At 36.8% G+C, this 19,036-nt stretch overlaps 1 protein-coding gene across 6 annotated transcripts in view; it reads right to left on the bottom strand.

The window, feature by feature from the left end:
• EPS8 (EGFR pathway substrate 8, signaling adaptor) overlaps positions 1–19,036 on the bottom strand; it is a 261,244-nt gene that overhangs the window by 63,621 nt on the left and 178,587 nt on the right. For all 6 annotated transcript variants that reach the window (XM_079936969.1, XM_079936968.1, XM_079936971.1 and 3 more), the window contains 2 exons: positions 7,880–7,953; positions 5,561–5,634 (listed from right to left, as the gene is read on the bottom strand). In XM_079936969.1, the coding sequence (XP_079793095.1) occupies positions 5,561–5,634; positions 7,880–7,938 (133 nt within the window). In that variant the 5' untranslated portion in view covers positions 7,939–7,953. The remainder of the gene's footprint in view (positions 1–5,560; positions 5,635–7,879; positions 7,954–19,036) is intronic.

Here is a 19,036-nt window from a genome sequence, read left to right as displayed (position 1 = left end):
CTTGATTATTAAAAAGAAAAAAATGTACCACAAAAGCAGCTGCTGAGTAGTCCTCTCCCTAAATAAAACAATGGGCTACAGTTCATATTACTTTACACTTATAAAACTTTCAACCACAGTAAAGGAGAATTCCTTTCTCACTAGTTCAGTGTATAATTTCCATAGAAGAGAGGTGGCTTAGTGGGAATCAGTAAGAAGCACTGAGTAAAAATTATAAGCTCTCATTATCTAGGCAACTATAATCACGGATTGACAAATCAGTATCTGAACAAGATAACTTTTTAAAATCAAGGTCATTTTTACAAAACTACATTATTTAAGAATTAATTGTATTGGCCAGTCCAACAAGTCCTTAAAATAGCTTATCCCCGAGGAGAAAAGAAGCTTGAAAACTTTCAGCTGAGGCGGAAAAATTGCCAAAGTGCCTTTCTGAGTCACGTGCACTGACATACTCTATGAAGCAGAATTCTGACTCTACCATCGCCCAACCTCCTGACAGTAGATAATCAAGGGCCTTTTACTTCTTAAGAATTTCAAAAAGGTTTTTCTTAGAATATTTATTTTTTTCCAAGTAAATCACACTTTGTAAATAATGAGTATGGTGATAAGAGAAGTGGGTTTTAACCCTTCAGTGCCACCTGAATGTACAAGAGTTGGCCTGAGCTTCAGTTAGGACAAGTAAACAGAGAGCCTAGTTCCAAACCAAGATCAGGAGACACAGAGAAACAGAAAGAAAAACAAAGATAAGTACAAGAAGAACAATACGTGGGGTAGATATCTATTAAGAAAAGTGGTATATTCAGGAATACTGCTCTGAGAAAGTTGAGTCAAGCACTATGTAAAAATACAGGAACGTTTACAGTCAAGTCAATTATACAGAATGAACTGTATAGTTTATAGATTACTTATGCTCACTTCTTACCAGTACCTCCCTGAGAAGAACAAAGAAAATCAGGAAAAAAACAAATGTATTTTCCTACTTGCTAATATCACAAAAACGTTCAAACTTAAGGTAAAATGAAACTCGAGAGAGTGCCTGTCTGTCATGTTTATCTTTCACTACCTGGTCTCCCAACAATACTATAAATGTTGGTCATGACAATAAAGTATTACTAAATGATAATTCTGTGAAACTTACATTTTTCTGGAGACAGGATGACTTTAGACAGCTGATTATTTAAGGTAAATGGTCATATTCCAAATCCAGCAATATCTAATTTAAAGGAAAGTTATTTTTCTAGGAAGTTCAGCTGTTCAGCACACAGCAGAGAATCCACACTTAAATAAAATAAGCCCTCTGAGTGGCAGACAGAGACGTCACAATGTTTAATATTAAAATTTGCACATTTTAATGCATAAGGGGGAGGTCTCTCAATTCCCCACTCAGAACCCATGTACACTACTCACAAGATTTCCTATTAGTTTCTCAGCCCACACATATCAGAAGCAATGCTAGAAGCAGGCATGTTACCAACAGGGAAAAGTTCATATGGGGTTATTAAAGCTGCTTGGGACCCAGACACATGGGAAAAACAGCCTCAAATACTCCAAAGGGAAAAGATTCTGAATGATCTGGTGTAAAGGTAAGGAATGCAGCCTCTGAGCACATGGCAGTACACAAGCTCGTGTGCACACCACTGACCCTCTGAGTCATGGACAAGAAGTTACAGGAGCCACGCCCCAACAGAAGGGAATGTTTTACTACTTTTTACAAGCATGTTCCTTAAAAGCAATTTTAAAGCTTAAAGACATTGACAAGCAGGTTAGCCAGAAAAAAATGTATAACATTTTCAATTCCCTGATTAACAGCAGACAAATGAAATGTTACTGTCATGAGATAAGAAAAGAAAGAAACCGTAGAAGAGAGAAATTAATACGTATTTCCTATTTATGTCGTCAGGGACTTTAGTGACGCAGAGCCTCTGACATGCTGGCTTTGACATTTCTTGTACAATAATAAAGAAAGGACAGTATAAGGTTATTAAAACTGCACACATTTTAACCATTTTCCTTGAATAAACTAACACATATCTAAAAGAAGCTAACGTATTGTCATAATCGTGTAGTTTGCATTTACAGGATTTATAAAAAAAAATTTCTAGTGATATCTGGAATGTAAGCTTAAAAACATATGATGAAAATTACCCCTTGGTCCTGTCAAAGTATCACTGTGATTAGATGTATAACATCATTTGGAGGTGACAGTAAAATATTAAATTTGAGAGCCTTGATGAATCTGAGGGCCCAGGACAAAAAGTGACTCTCCTATGCCCTTCCTCACTGCCATGAGAGGCTCATTACTTCTATTTTTTCCTATAAACTTACCACAATATTATTATCGTTTCTATTTTGTAGTTGAGGAAACTGGGACCAATAGGCTAAACCATTTGCTCAAAATGGCAGCCCTTTGGTAGAAAGTGCCATGATTCAGCCACAGATCGTTTGGCCTCCCAAACCCACGCCTCTCCGAGAGTCATCCTGAAGCAATCTTCATGGCGCATTATGGGGTCAGACTGAAAAGTGTGCTCATAAAAAAGACCAAGTTGCATGAAACTCCTGATACAGTGACTAGCCTGTGGTCGGTGTATAAAAAAACAGTGGTCATTACCGTGAAACTCATGTTTCAGTGCACTAAGTAATACCTTCATATCCCAGAGAAGTCCATGTACCAGCCATGAAAATAAATGAATTCTTGAAGGATTTATTCAACTGGTTTAATCATTGTGAAAGGAGAAATCTTCAAGAAAATGCACACACTGTGACACAGTAAATGACATTACAAATCTCTCCTCTACCAAGTTTCTAGTTACAAAAAACTACGCAGATTGGGAGGCTAAACACTCCCAATGTTAACTAAATATAGTTAAAACTTCAAATAGAATTTGTTCATTGCAAAGGTTTGTTCAAAACCTGGACGTGTTTCTCCACTGTCATTCATGCATCTGACCATTCATTCCATAGGCGTTTATTGGGAGCCTGTCGGAGAGAAGGCATACTGTGTGTGTGTGTGTTTGTTGACAGCAAGCTGGGAGGGAGAGGTGAGTATTAGCTACAAGGAGGAATGAAACATTACCTGCAACTTCAAGGGACTTAAAACCCTCTGACTTGTAAGCCTAATACACTGCTGAGTGTTCTTTCGTCCGTATAAATGTCTCTTGCATTTGCCCCTTTCCATCCCTCTATTTATGTCCTCTGTTTTACCAATATGCTGTTCATTGCCTTCACACTACACAAGATTGACTGTTATATTTTCTTACCATCAAACTTTTTAAAGTTTTGTGACTTTGACAAATTACCTCACCTTAAAAAGGAGCCTCAGCTTGCTTTATACGTAAAAGGGGAGAAATAAAAATTTACTGCTTAAAAGCTAAAGATTCAATCATTGGAGCTATGATTTTATGAAATTGCTCCCAACACAAAATAAACATTAACATTTGCAGGTGAGTACTACTTTTTATTCCTTATTCCTTTCTTAGCTTTCTGAAAATAGACTTTGGGATCTATGGTAGTTGTGAGATGATTAATACTCTTTCTCCTTAACAAAAATCTTCGGGCTATTATTTAGATATCTGACTTACCTACATTATTTAGGTCTCTGATTCACCTACTTCCATCCATGCTCATCAAATCCATGCTCAACTGCTACCAGAGTGATCCAAGATGGATATGACCTATGATTCCCCCAGTTAAAACACTTCAGTGGCCATTCCTTGTAAACAATGTCCAAATGCCTTAGCGTGATTTTTCCCAATGTCGTCCGTGTTTATTTTTCCCATCTTATTTCCCGGTGCACCACCTTGAGCCCTCCAGTTAACACTTAACTGTTTGCAACTCATTGATGCATTATATTCATTCTACAGTTATTTACTGAGCATAAGTTATACATTAGCCACTGTGCTAAGCTTAGGGAATCCTGAAGTAACCAAGGCAAATGTGACCCACCTTCAGAGAGCTTATAGTCTAGTTTAAAAGGGTTCATACAGCTGTTTACAGCACCCTCCAGCCCCACAAATGCCCGGAGAATTTCAGAGCTGAATCTCTCTATGAAATCCCTCCTGCCTACCTGCCCTGCCCACATAGAAGAGCTGACCCTGCCCACATCCTCCATCTGCACTCATACACATTGCCATCCAAGCTTATCCAGCACTTTATTATAACAATACATGCACGAGTCTACCTCACCAAGACAGTGCACAAGCAATGACCATCTCCTATTCATCTTTGAAATGAATCAAAGGACATGGAAACAGACACTGTGAAGATCATGGCCAAGCACACAGAAACACGTAATAACCTTCTGTCTAGAAATGAAAGACTGAAGGAATTGATTATCTTTGCAAAAACCAAAAAAATTTTTCCCTTTTCAGTTTCTTCAAATCATTCTGTAGAGTGCAAGTCCCTTAGGGTCAAGGACCATATGTTACTGGCCCTGTGCTGGGCACATACCAATCACAAAATAAGTATTTGTTGAATATATACAGTTCATAATGACTAGGCCATGGTAAGAATGTCACAATATCGTACTCAAGAGAACTGAAACCAACGCTAATCAGATTGACAAGGCCACAGAAAATGTACCTGTGTACGGTATAAAATCCATTTTATGATTGTATAATTTGAGTCCACAAGTCTAGTCACTGGACATATAGGCAGAGAAAGAATCACAAAACCTTAGAATGAGTCATTCTTGCCACAGCCAAGACACTGTAGCTCTAGGTGACGTAAAAAGAAACGAATTTCAAATTTAGAAAATGCTATTGGTTCCTATAGTAGATAATAACAATAATAGCAAATATATACACTGTTTTTGCTTGCCAGGCACTGTTCAAAGCATTTTACATGTACTAACTCATTAAATTCTCCTGTCAACCCTACAAGATATCTCCACTATACACACAAGCAAAATGAGGGACAGACAGGTAAAGTAATTTGCTCAGCTGATAACTGGATTTGCACCCAGGACGTCTGGCTCCAGTGTCTTTGCTCTTAACCACAATACTAGTCTCATTCTTTATGGTTGCATAATAATAAAAGGCCATGCAGACCCTGTGAAAGCAAACGCCTTCCTAAACATATGTGGTATATTTCAGGAGTCCTTAACTTCTTTGTAGTATTGACTTCTATTTTATATTTGAAGTTTACAAAAAAAACCCAGTATTTATAAGTGAGACAATAGAGGGAGGACAATGGAAGTTAGAGAAGGATCTGAAAGAAATTATATAAGGGCTGTTGGTCATACTGTAATACTACCTAAACAAACATATCATACATAATTAGATGGGAAAATCCACCTAAGGTACTGGTACCGTGCAAAAAGACTCCTTAGAAAGTACTGAATACATTTCATCTGTAGTTCTAAATTGTATGACAGCCAGCAGAGATTAATGGCGTTGGTAGCTTCTGTAAAAATTATTTTTAAAATAATCCTTATCTATCAATCGCTACTTCATTCCCAATAATATAAACAAGGCATGGGTTCAAGCTACGGCTTTGAACAAGTCATTCATAAAAAGTAAGTAGTTAGAAATAGAATTATACCCCATTAAATACACAAACATACCATAGAGAGCCTTTGCACTTGTTCTTGAACTGTGTTCTCTGTCCATGGAAAAGGTGGGTGGTGATCCGTAGCCACTGCAAAAAAAAAAAAAAAAAAAAGGTCATCGTGCTGAGTTAAAGTCCAAAGTAAGCAATAAAATGTCAAAACTACAAATAAAAATTCCAGTGGACCACAATCACCATGTGTTTTTAAAGAACATATAGAGTTTATACAACCGGCTCTGTAAAATGGAGCCAGATACTGATCCAGTCAAGAAATAGGCTATTGGATCCTGACCCACCGTGGATGGAGGCCGGTACAAATGGCAACCTCTCAGGCATCAAGTCAGAACCGCAGCCAAGGGGATTCAACAAGGTTGAAGCTGCCTTAGAAAAATTTAAGTCTGCCATACTGAATTGAGCTGCGAGCAGTGACCCAACCATAAAAAGTTCTCAGTCATTTAGACTGTAACGAAACAGACACTACTTTCACAAATACTTAAAATGCAGTTAATGAAAATAACCCGGTATCATTAAATTTGACCAGCTTTACCTGGTACTTCTAGCTTACTGTTGCTGTTATGTGAAGTAAACATATTATTTGAATTTTTAAAATGTATTCAGTAAACATTTATTAAGCCCTAAAATCTAGAAGAATGAGGGGTAAGGCGGGGCGGGGGGAGGGTACTGTTAATAAAACAAGTAAAAAAAAAAGTTAAAAAAAGATAAATAAATAAATAAAAATAAAATAAAACAAGTAAAATGGTTACAACAGAATGTGACATCTGGGTTAAACTAATAGATATAACATCAAATAAGGACTAAATTTTTATAAGGATGCCCAAGAAGGCTTCACTGGCATTTAAGCAGAATCTAAAAGAATGGAAAGCAGCTCTAGAGGCAGGTGGAGAATTAAGTGAGGAAAAAGCATGTAGATCTGGCTCAAGAACTAGCATGACGCCCGAGGGGAAAAGCATCTAGTGGGATTGGAAGAGATGAATGACTCGAGAAGTAAGGAAGGCAAATAGAGGGCTTAAGGATTAAATTTCTATTCTCTAGATGGAGTAAATATCTTTATACTGGGAAGTAACATGATCCAAACAACTTTTTAAGAAAGATAATCCAGGAATTAATGGCAAGGTAACCAGATGGAAAGGTGCTGCAAAAATTCAGGTAGGAGATAAAGGCCACAAATAAAGTTAGAAAAGAAAGAATAGTATGGGATAGAATCAAGAGTTCCTTAATAGAAGAAATTATAATAAATTCATGATTAAATGGATATTTGTTATAAGAAAAAGAAAAAAATTGAGGGTGTGGCAAAACTTTCTGGCTTGAATAAATTGATGGACAAGATGAAGATAGTACTTGACATACTCCCCTGGTGTCTCTTACCGACCAACACCAAAGGGATTTGCAATCATCTTTGTAAAGAGGAAGGTGAAGCAATGTGAACAACCTGGTTCTGAAAAATGTGAATAACGTGGTTGTGAAAAATAGTGAACTCTATACCATGATGGCCAATATAAAATAACAACAATATTAACCACAATATATAAGGCAACGGCCACTTAAGTCAGGGCGGTGATTTCAAATTATATCTAAAGCCATAGGGACTTGTCTCTTTTTGTTTTACCCAATGGTAAATATCTTGAGAGACTGGACTAGATGACATTTAACTTTCCTCAAATGCAAATATTTTATGAATAACAAAAAAAGAATGCTCCAGGGGGCTTCCCTGGTGGCGCAGTGGCTGAGAATCTGCCTGCCAATGCAGGGGACACGGGTTCGAGCCCTGGTCTGGGAAGATCCCACACGCCGCGGAGCAACTGGGCCCGGTGAGCCACAATTACTGAGCCTGCGCGTCTGGAGCCTGTGCTCTGCAACAAGAGAGGCTGCGACAGTGAGAGGCCCGCGCACCGCGATGAAGAGTGGCCCCCGCTCGAGGCAACTAGAGAAAGCCCTGGCACTGAAACGAAGACCCAACACAGCCATAAATTAATTAATTAATTAATTAAAAAAAAAAGAATGCTCCAGAGAAAGTGAAAGCTATGAAGTAGAGTATGTATGCAACTATGGAAAGCAATAATACATAAAATACCAGAACCAAATGTCTTCTATTAGATCACTATCATTGGGGTTGATATTACTTAACCATCTTTTTCTTAAGAGACACAGTAAACTTTTAACAATAACGTATCTTAGTGTTAGAAAGAAATTATATATTGAGGAATGAACTACATAAAGAAATGAAAGAGATCTTTTCATTGAAAATACAAAACAATTAAAACCACCAAATCAAATTTAAAAAACCAAGAAATTAAATATAAAATTTCCAACTTACTTCATTTGAGATGGATATATTCCAAAACCACTGGGATGATTAGAAATATGACCATTCATTATGACTTTAATGTTCTGAAAAAAGAAAGGTACATGGATTGAAGGCATTAAAAAGGTTGAGACATCTCAGTTTTAAAGTTTTTGATTCAACAAAATATGTGTCACTTCCAGGATGATGCTAGAAATATAAAGATCTCCACCCTCAAGGAGCTCAGGCTCCAGAAGTACAGATGGACATATAAACAAAGATTAAATTGGCATTTAACATTAATATACTAAAATTGTAAGCAAATATAAAAAAGAAAAATTTTAAATATAATTCTGAACCCTCTAACTACAGAAACATAATTCTATATTCCCCTCAACCTCATCATTGGCAGTTTTATGAAATGTTACTTTGTTTAATGTTTCATTATGAAAGTAATATAAGCTCATAAAATTAAAAAACTTGAGAAATATGGAAAAGCACAAAATACAAAAAAGTACAGAGGGGAAAAATATCACCCAGAGCCCCATCATTTAAAGATAACCATCAGAGGTTCCTTAAAGAACTAAAAATAGAACTACCATATGACTCAGCAATCCCACTACTGGGCATATACCCTGAGAAAACCGTAATTCAAAAAGAGTCATGTACCACAATGTTCATTGCAGCTCTATTTACAATAGCCAGGACATGGACGCAACCTAAGTGTCCATCGACAGATGAATGGATAAAGATGTAGCACATATATACAATGGAATATTACTAAGCCATAAAAAGAAACGAAATTGAGTTATTTGTAGTGAGGTGGATGGACCTAGAGTCTGTTATATAGAGTGAAGTAAGTCAGAAAGAGAAAGACAAATACCGTATGCTAACACATATATATGCAATCTAAAAAAAAAACGGTCTGAAGAACCTAGGGGCAGGACAGGAATAAAGACGCAGACGTAGAGAATGGACTTGAGGACATGGGGAGGGGGAAGGGTAAGCTGGGTGAAGTGAGAGAGTGGCATGGACATATATACACTACCAAATGTAAAATAGATAGCTAGTGGGAAGCAGCCGCATAGCACAGGGAGATCAGCTCCAGTGCTTTGTGACCACCTAGAGGGGTGGGATAGGGAGGGTGGGAGGGAGACACAAGAGGGAGGGGATATGGGGATATATGTAAATGTATAGCTGATTTACTATGTTATAAAGCAGAAACTAACACACCATTGTAAAGCAGTTATACTCCAATAAAGATGTTAAAATAAATAAATAAATAAAAATAACCATTTAACAGTCCTGTCAATTTCCTCCAGTCTTTTTTCCTGTATCTAGTTTTCCTTCCTTCCTTCCTTCCTTCCTCCATCCCTCCTTCCCTTCCTTCCATTTTCTTATTTCCTTCTTTCAAAGTACATTTGACAACATCCTATGTATACACTTGGATACACCTTTTTTTTCAAGACGGTATTCATTTACACAACTTTTACTTTTCACAAGAAAACAACTTTTTAAATTAACACCATAAATTTATCTTCAGAAACTATTTTCAATGTGTTTCACAAATTAAACAAATTTCCTTCAAACAAGATAAATGCAAATAAGTAAAACTTCCTTACTGCCAAATCCAACGGCCTTTTTTTTTCTCCTCCACAGTACAGCTACACCTGAATTACTTCTATTCACCCCTGAACATGTGGCCCCTTCCTGCTTTCTGTGGCACTAAACTATTTTGGATCTTGTCTTACTTTTCTGACTTCTGTATACATTACATTACTATATCTTTTCAGTAACTGAGAGGTAGGTAGGACATAGCCCAGCTTTATTATAAGACAAAGGCAAAGAGTAGAAATATTAACAACTACTGTGTGAGTTAATTGTCAGGTACTGTGATGGATCCTGGCACTACCAAGGTGATCAAAAGAGACACAGTCCTAGCTTTGGGCCAATAGTCTAGTGGGAAAAACAACATTTAGTGAATAAATGTAAAATTTTAAATTGTTGTTACTATCACAAAGGGAAAATTCAGGGTCACTTGGGGGGTATATAATATGGGAACTTAATTCAGATTGGGAGGGCACAGAAAGCCTGCATAAAGAACATTCAAGACCTAGTAACTTCCAGTTAATTCTTTCTCATTCTTCACATTTCAATTCAATCACCGTGTCCTCAGGGAAGCATTTATTGACCTCTGTGAATAGATAAAAGCCCACCACTATCAGATACTCTCGGCACAATACACAATTTCTCAAAGTATTTACCACAGTTGTAATTTCTCATTTGTTTAAATTAATTCCTGATTCTTCACTAGACTTTAAGCTCCATAAGGGCAGAGCTGCTTTGATGACTGCTGTTTCTTAAGCAGTAAGAATAGCACAAAATATTTAATATTTGAATTAAATATTAATTCAAATAAAGAAAGAAGGAAGGAGAGTCCACGTCCTACTCTTCAAAGAGTTTATTGTATTCTTAAGGAGACAAAACCAATCCACATGAAACACACAGTAAATAAGTCCCAATGTATGTGGCTCTATTTTAAACCTACTAGAGGTTCTGAGGTAGGAAAAGCAAGGCAACTGCCATAATATTTTGAAGGGCTGGGACTTGACCTAGTTCTTAAAGAATGGATAGGATTTATAAAGGTCCTCAAAACACTCAAGTGTTTTTTTTTTAATTTATTAGTATTTTTAAATTTTATTTATTTTTGGCTGTGTTGGGTCTTCGTTGCTGCATGCGGGTATTCTCTAGTTGTGGTGAGCGGGGTTACTCTTCGTTGCAGCACGCGGGCTTCTCACTGCAGTGGCTTCTCTTGTTGCGGAGCATGGGCTCTAGGAGTGCGGACTTCAGTAGTTGTGGCATGCAGGCTTCAGTAGTTGTGGCACAGGCTTAGCGGCTCCATGGCATGTGGGATCTTCCCAGACCAGGGCTCGAACCCATGTCCCCTGCATCGGCAGGCAGATTCTTAACCACTGCGCCACCAGGGAAACCTAAAACACTCATTTAATTCAACCTTTCCTGAAGTCTTGTCCATATTTATTCACAGCTTAGAAGCAAATTTCCAAATTAAGGAACAAAGAAATATTGACCTCTAACCAAGTATTGCATCCATAAAATTACATTACATTTATACTATATTATCATTTGTTTTTATTATTGTTGTTTATTTTCCTTCAATTTATACTTAGATACAATCAGTGTACAGAGGTAAACCAATTCTCTGGAGAAAAATAAACCCCTGATTTGTAGTACTTCCTGATTTCCTTGGTATAAGTATTCCCCCCATGGCCCATTTCAAGCTAGCATTGGTTTAACAGCAGCTTACAAAATCCTAAATATTTCACAATTGGCTCTCATAAGTCTACAGAATCAAGAGAAAGCACATCACTGTTACGTCCTGGAATTTGGGCCAGGACAGAGGCCTGGGATAACATTATGGATCTAGAGCTAAAGGTTAGGACAGAGGCTTTCACAGACGCCTGGAACTTTAACACCATTTCTGGCACTAACTAGCCGAAAGGAAGTCAATTAAGCCTCTGTCTCAATTTTCTCATCAGTAAAATACAGATAATTCTTGGTCTTTCTAGCTCACAGGGCTAGTGAAAGATCAAATGAGATAGATGTACAAGTTTCTTCTAAAGTTAAAAAAAAAACAAAAGAAGTACTCTTTTAAAACAAGCTGGTTCATTCAGCACATAAATTAAACCCCCAGGGTTTGCAGTCGTTTTGATCTAGTTTGCATTTTAAACCCACAGCAGGTGGTTTTAGTGAAAAGAGATAGCCATAACCATCTCATCTTTTTCATGTTTAATTCTTCATGACAGTCAAATAAATTCGGGGTTTGTTTTGCTTTAAAATAGTGATCTGTCAGAATAAGAGAATAGAATAAAAGGGAATAGAAAATGTTGATTTGCTAAACTGAATTTTAAATATAGAAACTTTACTCTTTGGCAACCATAGTGTCATTTGTCAGAGATGCTCAGGTAGCAACATAGAAGGTTTCAGATATTTAAACACAGCAACACAGGGCACACCTTGCAAAGGAAACAATTACAAATGTTTTCTCCCCTTTAGGCTTTTAAGAGACATATCCAATTTATACCTATATGGACTATATGTATATATAATATAGAAGAACCATCAGTCTTACTGAGAAATTAGCTGCTTTTATTTTTATTAACTCTTAAAACAACTTAAAAACTGAGACAAAGTTTTTCTTTATTACGCTTTTTTTTTTTTTTTTTTTTTTGCGGTACGCGGGCCTCTCACTGTTGTGGCCTCTCCCGTTGCGGAGCACAGGCTCCGGACGCGCAGGCTCAGCGGCCATGGCTCACGGGCCCAGCCGCTCCGCGGCATGTGGGATCCTCCCAAACCGGGGCACAGACCCGTGTCCCCTGCATCGGCAGGCGGACTCTCAGCCACTGCGCCACCAGGGAAGCCCTCTTCATTACTTTTAAGGACTCACAAATTCAGTTAACTCTACTACATTAACTACTTAATTCTAAAGAAGTGTACACTAAAATCTTCATAATAGCTTCCAACAAATCTGAAATAAGAATATCAGTTTCCTTATGAAAACATTTCTTGTAAGTCATAGTTACTATAATTTTCTCCTTATTTTCTCCAGCAAATAAAGTGGTAAATTTAAGATCTCAGTTCAACATACCCAAAATGTTGAACACTGAAATTTTCAAAGGAAAATAAATAGAATGTATGAAAATCATGGTAAGCAGAAACAAATGAGGCTATAGTAAGGCTAAACCAGCAAGTTAAAATTGTATTGGAAAGTTTAAGATCCCAAATATAAATAAATAAACAACAATTTATATTTCCGTTTCTTTTCTTCACTCTTGCTTGCGTATGGTATCAATTTTCAAATTGATGAATGAGTTTGTAGTCATCAGGCAGTGTTAGAATCCCGTCTACCCAATCTAGCTACCACACAATGACTTGTGCTCTGAGAAAAATGTCACAGACACCTTTCTGTTTATTTAAGTTTTTGTTAGTCTGTTTGAGTGTACCTATCTTGAAGTATCTGTATTTCAATTTCAGTTTAAGTCACATCTCTGGGTCTAAGTTATAACCAAGATAGGGGTGAGGAGATTGATTACCATCATTATTTAGGGTTTTAACTCAAAGACCGTTGAAATGTAATTTCTACCAATACTTCGTGACATGGTCTACTAGTGATTGCGCTTAATTTACTAAAAGACAAAAAAATGTGCTTTAAACCTGCTAAATCATCACATATTCTGTCTCCTTCTGTGTCTTCTAGGAGTAACTTTTCAATACATCTTACCAGTACTGTTGTCTGTAGAGATGTCACCCTCTCTATTTCTCTGTGTCATTTGGTCTAATATTTAGTAATAAAGAATTTGTGTGTGTGAATAAATTTAGGAAACTAATAACAGTAAACTGTTATGATAACAGTAATAATAATGATGATGACAATAGTAGCTAACACTTGTGAAGGTGTCACAATAATTTCTAGGCCATATGGAAGCACAATATTTTCTCAAGGCCAATATCGATGTAGAAAGAGTAATTCTGTGCCTTAAAGGCACAATACCTTGTAATCACTTAAAATAATTAACTTGACTCCTCTTTTTTTATAATTCTGAGAAAAATGTTTCACTGTTTACAGGTAAGATCATAATTTGGGGGAAAATATATGTTCAATTCAGAATGTTGTTGGTTTAACAATTAGCTGAAGAAAAATATTTGTTCCTAAAATTTAATAAGCAGAAGAAGAACTACAATCCTGCAATCTGTGGAACAAAAACCACATTCACGGAAAGATAGACAAGATGAAAAGGCAGAGGGCTATGTACCAGATGAAGAAAAAACATAAAACCCCGGAAAAACAACTAAATGAAGTGGAGATAGGCAACCTTCCAGAAAAGGAATTCAGAATAATGATAGTGAAGATAATCCAGGACTTCAGAAAAAGAATGGAGGCAAAGATCGAGAAGATGCAGGAAATGTTTAACATAGACCTAGAAGAATTAAAGAACAAACAAACAGAGATGAACAATACAATAACTAAAATGAAAACTACACTAGAAGGAATCAATATCAGAATAACTGAGGCAGAAGAACGGAAAAGTGACCTGGAAGACAGAATGGTGGAATTCACTGCTGTGGAACAAAATAAACAAAAAAGAATGAAAAGAAATGAAGACAGCCTAAGAGACCTCTGGAACAACATTAAACACAACAACATTCACATTATAGGGGTCCCAGAAGGAGAAGAGAGAGAAAGGACCAGAGAAAATATTTGAAGAGATTATAGTCGAAAACTTCCCTAACATGGGAAAAGAAATAGCCACCCAAGTCCAGGAAGCACAGAGAGTCCTATACAGGATAAACCCAGGGAGCAACACGCCGAGACACATAGTAAGCAAATTGGCAAAAATTAAAGACAAAGAAAAATTATTGAAAGCAGCAAGGGAAAAATGACAAATAACATACAAGGGAACTCCCATAAGGTTAGCAGCTGATTTCTCAGCAGAAACTTTACAAGGCAGTGGCATGATATACTTAAAGTGATAAAAGGGAAGAACCTACAACCAAGATTACTCTACCCAGCAAGGATCTCATTCAGATACGATGGAGAAATCAAAAGCTTTACACACAAGCAAAAGCTAAGAGAATTCAGCACCACCAAATCAGCTCTACAACAAACGCTAAAGAACTTCTCTAAGTGGGAAACACAAGAGAAGAAAAGGACCTACAAAAACAAAAACAAAACAATTAAGAAAATGGTCATAGGAACATACATATTGATAATTACCTTAAACGTGAATGGATTAAATGCTCCAACCAAAAGACACAGGCTTGCTGAATGGATACAAAAACAACACCCATATATATGCTGTCTACAAGAGACCCACTTCAGACCTAGGGACACATACACACTGAAAGTGAGGGGATGGAAAATGATATTCCATGCAAATGGAAATCAAAAGAAAGCTGGAGTAGTAATACTCATATCAAATAAAAGAGACTTTAAAATAAAGAACGTTACAAGAGACAAGGAAGGACACTACATAATGATCACGGGATCAATCCAAGAAGAAGATATAACAATTATAAATATATATGCACCCAACATAGGAGCACTTCAATACATAAGGCAACTGCTAACAGCTATAAAAGAGGAAATCGACAATAACACAATAATAGTGGGAGACTTTATCACCTCACTTACACTAATGGACAGATCATCCAAAATGAAAATAAATAAGGAAACACAAGCTTTAAATGACACAATAGACCAGATAGATTTAATTGATATTCATAGGACATTCCATCCCCAAACAGCAGATTACACTTTCTTCTCAAGTGCGCACGGAACATTCTCCAGGATAGATCACGTCTTGGGTCACAAATCAAGCCTCAGTAAATTTAAGATAACTGAAATCATATCAAGCATCTTTTCTGACCACAACACTATGAGATTAGAAATGAATTACAGGGAAAAAAAACGTAAAAAACACAAACACATGGAGACTAAACAATATGTTACTAAACAACCAAGAGATCACTGAAGAAATCAAAAAATACCTAGAGACAAATGACAATGAAAACACGATGATCCAAAACCTATGCGATGCAGCAAAAGCAGTTCTAAGATGGAAGTTTATAGCTATACAAGCCTACCACAAGAAACAAGAAAAATCTCAAAAAAACAATCTAACCTTACACCTAAAGGAATTAGAGAAAGAAGAACAAACAAAACCCAAAGCTAGCAGATGGAAAGAAGTCATAAAGATCAGATCAGAAATAAATGAAATAGAAACAAAGAAAACTATAGCAAAGATGAATAAAACTAAAAGCTGGTTCTTTGAGAAGAAGAAACAAAATTGATAAGCCATTAGCCAGACTCATCAAGAAAGAGAGAGGAATCAAATCAATAAAATTAGAAATGAAAAAGAAGTTACAACAGACACCACAGAAATACAAAGCATCCTAAGAGACCACTACAAGCAACTCTATGCCAATAAAATGGACAACCTGGAAGAAATGGACAAATTCTTAGAAAGGTATAAACTTCCAAGACTGAACAAGGAAGAAATAGAAAATATGAACAGACCAATCACAAGTAATGAAATTGAAACTGTGATTAAAAATTTTCCAACAAACAAAAGTTCAGGACCAGAAGGCTGCACAGGTGAATTCTAACAAACATTTAGAGAAGAGCTAACACCCATCCTTCTCAAACTCTTCCAAAAAATTGCAGAGAAAGGAACACTCCCAAACTCATTCTGTGAGGCCACCATCACCCTGATACCAAAACCAGACAAAGATACTACAAAAAAAGAAAATTACAGACCAATATCACTGATGAATATAGATGCAAAAATCCTCAACAAAATGCTAGCAAACAGAATCCAACAACACATTAAAAGTATCATACATCATGATCATGTGGGATTTATCCCAGGGATGCAAGGATTCTTCAATATATGCAAATCAATCAATGTGATACACCATATTAACAAATTGAAGAATAAAAACCATATGATCATATCAATAGATGCAGGAAAAGCTTTTGATAAAATTCAACACCCATTTATGATGAAAACTCTACAGAAAGTGGGCATAGAGGGAACCTACCTCAACATAATAAAGGCCATATACGACAAACCCACAGCAAACATCATTCTCAATGGTGAAAAACTGAAAGCATTTCCTCTAAGATCAGGAACAAGACAAGGATGTCCACTCTCACCACTATTATTCAACATAGTTTTGGAAGTCCTAGCCACGGCAATCAGAGAAGAAAAAGAAATAAAAGGAATACAAATTGGAAAAAAAGAAGTAAAACTGTCACTGTTTGCAGATGACATGATACTATACATAGAGAATCCTAAAAATGCCACCAGAAAACTACTCGAGCTAATCAGTGAATTTGGTAAAGTTGCAGGATACAAAATTAATGCACAGAAATCTCTTGCATTCCTATACATTAATGATGAAAAAACTGAAAGAGAAACTAAGGAAACACTCCCATTTACCATTGCAAGAAAAAGAATAAAATACCTAGGAATAAACCTACCTAGGGAGACAAAAGACCTGTATGCAGAACACTGGTAGACACTGGTGAAAGAAATTAAAGATGACACCAACAGATGGAGAGATATACCATGTTCTTGGATTGGAAGAATCAATACTGTGAAAATGACTATACTACCCAAAGCAATCTACAGATTCAATGCAATCCCTATCATATTACCAGTGGCATTTTTTACGGAACTAGAACAAAAAAATCTTAAAATTTTTATGGAGACACAAAAGACCCTGAATAGCCAAAGCAATCCTGAGGGAAAAAAAACGGAGTGGGAGGAATCAGACTCCCTGACTTCAGACTACACTACAAAGCTACAGTACTGAAGACAATATGGTACTGGCACAAAAACAGAAACATAGATCAATGGAACAAGATAGAAAGCCCAGAGATAACCCCAGGCACCTATGGTCAACTAATCTATGACAAAGGAGGCAAGGATATACAATGGAGAAAAGACAGTCTCTTCAATAAGAGGTGCTGGGAAAACTGGACAGCTACATGTAAAAGAATGAAATTAGAACACTCCCTAACACCATACACAAAAATAAACTCAAAATGGATTTGAGACCTAAATGTTAGACCAGACACTATAAAACTCTTAGAGGAAAGCATAGGAAGAACACTCTTTGACATAAATCACAGCAAGATCTTTTTTGATCCACCTCCTAGAGTAATGGAAAAATAAACAAATGGGACCTAATGAAACTTCAAAGCTTTTGCATAGCAAAGGAAACCACAGGGCTTCCCTGGTGGCGCAGTGGTTGAGAGTCCGCCTGCCGATGCAGGGGACACGGGTTCGTGCCCCGGTCTGGGAAGATCCCACATGCCATGGAGCGGCTGGGCCCGTGAGCCATGGCCGCTGAGCCTGCGCGTCCGGAGCCTGTGCTCCGCAACGGGAGAGGCCACAACAGTGAAAGGCCCGCGTACCGCAAAAAACAAAACAAAAAAAAAAAAGGAAACCATAAACAAGATGAAAAGACAACCCTCAGAATGGGAGAAAATATTTGCAAATGAATCAGCGGACAAAGGATTAATCTCCAAATTATATAAACAGCTGATGCAGCTCAATATTAAAAAAAAAACCCAACCCAATCCAAAAATGGGCAGAAGACCTAAATAGACACTTCTCCAAAGAAGACATACAGATGGCCAAGAAGCACATGAAAAGCTGCTCAACATCACTAATTATTAGAGAAATGCAAATCAAAACTACAATGAGGTATCACTCCACACCAGTTAGAATGGGCATCATCAGAAAATCTACAAACAACAAATTCTGGAGATGGTGTGGAGAAAAGGGAAACCTCTTGCACTGTTGGTGGGAATGTAAATTGATGCAGCCACTATGGAGAACAGTATGAAGGTTCCTTAAAAAACTAAAAATAGAATTACCATATGATCCAGAAATTCCACTACTGGGCATATACCCAGAGAAAACCATAATTCAAAAAGACACATGCACCCCAATGTTCATTGCAGCACTATTTACAACAGCCAGGTCATGGAAGCAAGCTAAATGCCCATCGACAGACGAATGGATAAAGAAGTTGTGGTACATATATACAATGGAATATTACTCAGCCATAAAAAGGAATGAAACTGGGTTATTTTTTGAGACATGGATGGATCTGGAGACTGTCATACAGAGTGAAGTAAGTCAGAAAGATAAAAACAAATATCGTATGTTAACGCATGGATGTGGAACCTAGAAAAATGGTACAGATGAACCGGTTCGCAGGGCAGAAGTTGAGACACATGTGTAGAGAACAAACGTATGGACACCAAGGGGGGGAAAGCCGCGGGGGGGGTGGGGATGGTGGTGTGATTAATTGGGCGATTGGAATTGACATGTATACACTGATGTGTATAAAATTGATGACTAATATGAACGTGCTGTATAAAAAAATAAAATAAAATTCAAAAATTTTTAAAAAAACAATACTAAACGTTCTTTGGGTTATTTGCATGGAAAGATGTTAATATAAATGTTTCAGACATTACGTGAAATTCCTAAAAATCTTATATGTTCTGGTATAATGTTATAAGTCATAATTCTAGTTATTATTTTAAAATATATATCTCAGAAATAACTAAATTTCCTTCTCAATTGCATTATC

Source organism: Stenella coeruleoalba (assembly GCF_951394435.1).
Source record: "Stenella coeruleoalba genome assembly, chromosome: 11".
Lineage (NCBI taxonomy): Eukaryota > Metazoa > Chordata > Mammalia > Artiodactyla > Delphinidae > Stenella > Stenella coeruleoalba.
This window is presented reverse-complemented; position numbering and strand designations above follow the sequence as displayed.